The following is a 6,054-nucleotide window of genomic DNA, read 5'->3' as shown; positions in this document are numbered from 1 at the left end:
CAGCCCCTGGCTCTGCCACAGGCCCTGCCTCCACTCCACCCCTTCGCCTGTCATGCCCTCACTCCTCCCCTTCCGCCCCAAAGCCTCCTGCATACCACAAAACAGCTGATCAGGTGCGAGGAGGGAGGAGGTGGCGCTGATCGGCAGGGCTGCTGGTGGGTGGGAGGTACTGGGGAGCTGCTGACGTATTACTATGTACATGGGTAAATTCTGGCTCCTTCTCAGGCTCAGGTTGGCCACCCCTGGCTTAGACTTTCCAGATTCTGTGGCTTCCATAATTTGGTTCCAGCTACTCCTCCTTTCCTGCCAGCCCCTTATCTCTGAACTTTTCTTTCTTTGGTTCATACAAGGCTGGTTTGTGGATGAAGGAGGACTGACTGCAGTTCATTTGCACTAGGCGCCTGACCTGGCTGGGGGAGCAGTGTTGTTAACATGGTCGATGCTGCTCTGTGGCAGCTACTAGCACAAAGTTTGCATACAGCTTTGTTTACCTACAAAAAGAGCTAGCGAGAGGAAGTGGCAAAGATCTTGAGCCCTTCCTGTTTACCGCTTGCCCCACCTCCCAGAATCACAGCTAGCTCGGCACTATTTTAAATACAAAAACAGAAACACTTTTAATGATCACTTATGAAAAATATTACATTTTGAAATTGTACAGAAAAATAATCTTTCAGTGCCTCCCCATCGCACCCAACAGAAGGGTCTGATGGACATCTAGAAACAGCCAGCATGAGATGGATCAGAGGGGTACAGCCCAGGCTGGAAGAGTGGTTAGTATCTACAGGAATAAATTATGTGTTATCAAAAAAATAAAGTGAATACACAAGATTTAAGGAGTCCATTAAATAAACCAAAGTAATAATTGCACAGTATGAATTCAAATGCTGAAGGCGTCCTTAGAAATCAGTCGTTAGGATATTAGGCTATAAGGTTATTTCTAGAATGTTACACGCAGGTTAGTAGCACATGCTCACAACCATCTCCTGGAGGGAAGCCACGGAGGCCCTGTTCTCCGTGGCAGGGCAGGGCCTCGGGTGCAGGAGCCTGGGGGATCTTTACAAAGTGCAGCTCCATGGAGAGTCCCAGTGGAGGAGAACAGACCCCAGGGGAGACTCTGGCCTGTCTCCCAACACTTGGAACAGGCAGCTGGAGCACTCAGAGAGCAGGTGATGGGGTGGGGCGGGGTCCCTTGGCATAGACAGAACAGGGTCTACGAGTGTCAGTCTGGGCAAGCAGAGCCCGACACCTACTAGCCACAGGGCTGCAGCTACAAGCCAGGGGCAGACCCAGAATGAGGGCAGGTCTTCACAGCAAGACCCGGGGGTGAAGCCCCTGAGTCCATACAGCCCTCCCAGCCAAGGCCCTGCGTCTCCACCGGCTGGTGACAGGGAAGGGGCACTCTCCCCCCGACCTCATAGCCCAAGGGGACTCTCCACTATGTCACCTCTCCCCCAGCAAGTCGCTTCAGCCCCTGGGCTACTGCTCCAAGCAAGCCGCAGCCGACCGCCATCTTGTGGATGGCATTCGCCAGCCGTGGGTAAACTCCCTCCAAGCACCAACAAAGTGGCACCATGTGGGGTCGCATGCGGGAGGCCCCCTCCCAGCCACAAGGTGGAAGCAGAAGCTTGAATCCCACAGACACCATTGGCCGAGCAGTCCGGTCTCCCCCCAACTAGCAAGTGGATCTTTCAAGCCCTGTGGTGGTGGCTCCCTCAGGCTGGAAATAACCAAGCCTGTGCTTGGGTCAGCCCAGCTGCAGCCCTGTCCTGTGCCAGCCCGAGGGAAGGGCAGCGCTATGTTTACATGTTCCAGTTCTACCTGACGCTGAAATCCCTGGGATGGGTTCAGACCGTCTCATCTCAGCAGGGCTTTTCCGACAACAGCGGTTTTCAACCTGTGGGCCGGGGCCCCCTGGGGGCCCACAGACTATCGCGAAAGGTGACTATGAAAAACCAAGTTCCGGATCCCAGAAAAGGCATTCCGTTTTTCTGATCAACCAAACGTCTGTGAATAACCCCCACCCACAGGCCAAACCCCAGAAGTGCTGTCGTTACCATGCAAGCCCAGGGCCCTTTCTCCCGTGGTGGCGAATGCCGTGCCAAGCACGGGCAACGTTTACAGTTGAATTCTGTTCAGCCAGTTTGCAGTCTAAGACTTCTATGGGAGGAGTCCGCGGACATAGGTGCCGGAACTATGGGGGTGAGGGGTGCTACTGCACCCCCTGGCTTGACGTGGTTTCCATCATACACGGGGGTTACAGTTTGGTTCAATGGCTCTCAGCGCCCCCACTATACACATTGTTCCAACACCTATATCCACAGAACACAGGTTGAACTTCCAAAGGGGCCCGCACCTCCATCCGAAATTTGTTAGGGGTCCACAGCTGAAAAAGGTTGAAAACCCCTGTCCTACAAGCAGCAGCAGGGGCTGAAGTCCACAGCAGGGAACTAGCAACACCAAGAGCAGCGACATTCCTTCAATAAACAGTCTGCTGGCCAGCGGCCTCCCCACACGGAGGGGACCCGGGCTGGCTCCTAGCCCTCGGGGGAGTGGGCCAGGGCCGGAAGGCGTTTGAAAGGATAACACTGGGAGCTGGCAGAGTGTATATCTGAGGAAGCCTGTCCCTGGGAAGCTCCCGCAGCCTGTGCGTGATGCCGTGTGCACGGCTCCCCCTCACACGTTCAGCCCTGATGCACAGGAGCTTGGAGGTGGCTTGGTCGCTATGTTTCCAGTCTGCTTTGCTTGGGATTAATGGCCATTTCCCCAGCCTCTCCAGCATACAGAGGGCACCCAAGCTGTTGGATGCTTATACCAGGGACCCTGCTTGGCTCTGGGCAGGCACCATGACTGGCACCGCCCCCATTCTGGTAAGGGTAGAGGTGGTTAGCCCTTGAGGGACAGTGGGCTCCTGCCGGGGGGCCTGCGGCTGTGCCCCATTTGTCCTGTGCAGAGTGCTCCTGTTGCTTGGCACAGTGCTCGGGTAATGGCCGCCGTTCATTCCTGGTGGGAAGTAGAGGGGCAGGCTCTGGCTGGACAAGCTGGGAGTGGGCGTCAGGGTTCTGCTCCTCGGGTGGCTATGGGGAGGTTTGTAGCCCACTGTGCTGCCGGCGGCGGTGGTGATGGAGGCTGTGTCTGAAGCGGGCTTGGACGGGTACAGTTTGTGGTCCCGGGTCGTGTGCACGGACGACAAGGTACCATTTTTGGAGACAATGTCGGAACTGGAACTTTTACCCCAAGAAGGCGTCTTTGGAGCAACGGCATCTTCCCTGAAAAGGAAAGCAGAGATGGAGTCAGTGCCGGGAGCCAGCGACGGCGGGCAGGGTCTCGGTGTATTCACATTCCCTGCTGGCCTCACTCCTAACCATGGAAGGAGCCGAGCATTACTGGAAACTAGACCTGAGACTTAAAGTACCAACACGCCTCCCAGAAAACGCTCCAATTGGGCCATTCCACCAACGGGGGACCTACAAGCAGATGACAAATGACTGGCAAGCATTGGGTCCAGTGATCCTGAGCACAAGCTGCCTGCAAACTGGACTGCTGGGGGGTTGGACTCTGAATATTTGGTTCTGATAACAAATGACATTAAAAACCATCAAAGGGACATTAAGATTGTAAAGTCAAAGCATTCAAAGTTGGGAAATTTTTGACTGAAGGCTGCCCGTGCAACCTAAAAATTAACCTTTAGATCCATGGCACAGACCTCTACCACCCCAGCTCACAGAGCAACCGGTAGCAGTAGTTGGCTGTTATCCTCTATGTAGAGCAAGCACCAGAGAGTGATGAAAGAGACTTTGCTAGCAGGTTTCCCAGCTATTTTCGGGCAGCAGAGGAATGCAGAGACTCAGGACTCTCCCTCCAGAGCATGGAATTGAACCCGAGTGTTCCCTAGTGGTTACAGACCCAGCTACCCCCACCCCGTCTGTCCCCCTCTCCCTCTATTGCCCTGCATTGTCTCCTGAATCCCTCTGCTTCCGCCCCACTCTGGGCTCTTGCCCCTCTTCTCCTCACGGCTCCTCCAACTTTCCTCTCCCCAAATCCTGCCCCCGCCCCCTCCCAGCATTCAAGTCAAGCTAGTTCCTCCCTTTCCTTCTTGCTGCTTGGGTGCCAGTGAGGGAGGATCGGACTGATTGCACAGGGGAGACAGGCCGTCTGCTCTCAGCTCCTGTGCCCAAATTGCTGCAGGCCCTAGGAGCAGGAAGGGGCAATTGCAAAGAAAACCTTGCTCAGCCCCTGCAGCCCCAGGATGGAGCATGCTCGGTTGCTCTGTGCACGTGGGACGGTGCATGTGAAATGTGCTCACACGTGAGAACTGTGAGGGGATGGAGCATGCTCAGTGCGGATGGAATCTTCGGTGACATTAGCTGGTAAACTAAGATAGGGTTACCATATTCAAACATTTAAAAAAGAGGACACTCCACGGGGCCCCAGCCCCACCCCAACCCCGCCCCTTCCCCGCCCCCATTCCAACCCCTTCCCCAAAGTCCCTGCCCCAACTCTGCCCCCTCCTCTGAGCACCCTGCATTCCCCCTCCTCCCTCCCGCTCTGATCTTGGTTGGGGGTTGCTAAGTACTTCCCTGCTCCCCACTCGCCCTGCAGCCCCTGCACCCCCCTGCCCCTGCAGCCTCTGTGCCCCCTGCCTACCCTGCTCCTCCTCGCCCTGCAGCCTCTGCACCCCCCCGCCCCTGCAGCCTCTGTGTCTCCTGCTCCCCACTCGCCCTGCAGCCCCTTCACCCCCCCACCCCTGCAGCCTCTGCGCCCCCCCACCTGCCCTGCCCCTGCAGCCTCTATGCCACTGCCTACCCTGCTCCTCCTCGCCCTGCAGCCCCTGCACCACCCCGCCCCTGCAGCCTCTGTGCCCCCTGCTCCCCACTCGCCCTGCACTCTGCATGAGGGAAAGGGGGAAATCCCGGACATTTCTACTTTATTAGAAATCCCCCCCGGACGGCCATTTAAAGCTGAAAAAGGCGGACATGTCCGGGAAAACCCGGACGGATGGTAACCCTAACTAAGAACTTTACTAAGCATGTGCAAAGTGAGGTTTTTCAAAGGCTCATCAGTTGGCCAAATTTGGGTAAATTTTCATAGGAACAGCAAAAGGCACATCCTTGACACCACAGTGACCCCCAAGTCAAATTTCAAACCCCTGCGCTAAAGCATGGAGGCACTGGAGCTTTTTAACTGAAAGGTTGTAACATTTTTTTTTAAACATGGCCAAAACAATGTATTTTTCCCTAATCTCATTCTCAGAAATGGCTGAATTATTTTGGTTGGAACACAATTAAGTCTGAGGCAAACACCTGTCCTAGAAAATTTCAGCCTACATGATTAAAGTTTCCCATAGTTACATGCAACGGAAAACAGGGTCTTATAATGGAAAGTGTCAGGTAACCTTAATGATGGGCAGAGCTACTAGCAGTATTCATAGATTCCAAGGCCAGAAGGGACCTCCTGGATAGCGCAGGCCAGAGACCAGCCCCAAAATAATTCCTAGAGCAGAGTTTATAGAAAAACATCCCATCTTGATTTAAAATTGTCAGTGATGGAGACTACACCACGACCCTTGGAAAATTGTTCCAATGGTTAATTACCCTCATTGTTAAAAATTTACACCTTATTTCCAATCTGAAATTTGTCTAGCTTCTTTGCTAGATAGAAGAGCCCATTATTAAATATTTGTTCCCTTTGTAGGTACTTATAGACTGTAATCAAGTCACCCCTTAATAATCTTTGTTAGGCTAAATAGATGGAGCTCCTGGAGTCTATCACTATAAGGCATCCTTTAATCATTCAGGGGGGAGGAATAGCTCAGTGGTTTGAGCATTGGCCTGCTAAACCCACGGTTATGAGTTCAATCCTTGAGGGGGCCACTTAGGGATCTGGGGCAAAATTAGTACTTGCTCCTGCTAGTGGAGTCCAGCCCCCTGCCTTCATGACCTTTCAGGGTCCCTTCCAGTTCTATGAGATAGGCAGGGCCGGCTCTAGGCACCAGCCAAACAAGCTGGTGCTTGGGGCGGCACATTTTTAGGGGCGGCATGGCCGGCGCCAGAATGC

At 54.1% G+C, this 6,054-nt stretch overlaps 1 protein-coding gene across 1 annotated transcript in view; it reads right to left on the bottom strand.

Annotated features, from left to right (window-relative positions):
• Positions 1–1,143: 1,143 nt before the first annotated feature.
• The window catches only part of ESAM (endothelial cell adhesion molecule), an 89,268-nt gene continuing 84,357 nt past the window's right edge, over positions 1,144–6,054 (bottom strand). The window contains exon 5 of the mRNA XM_026657878.2: positions 1,144–3,357. Coding sequence (XP_026513663.1) covers positions 2,807–3,357 — 551 coding nt within the window. The 3' untranslated portion in view covers positions 1,144–2,806. The remainder of the gene's footprint in view (positions 3,358–6,054) is intronic.

Source organism: Terrapene carolina, unplaced genomic scaffold, assembly GCF_002925995.2.
Source record: "Terrapene carolina triunguis isolate 2854851 unplaced genomic scaffold, T_m_triunguis-2.0 Scaffold374, whole genome shotgun sequence".
Taxonomy (NCBI): domain Eukaryota; kingdom Metazoa; phylum Chordata; order Testudines; family Emydidae; genus Terrapene; species Terrapene triunguis.
This window is presented reverse-complemented; position numbering and strand designations above follow the sequence as displayed.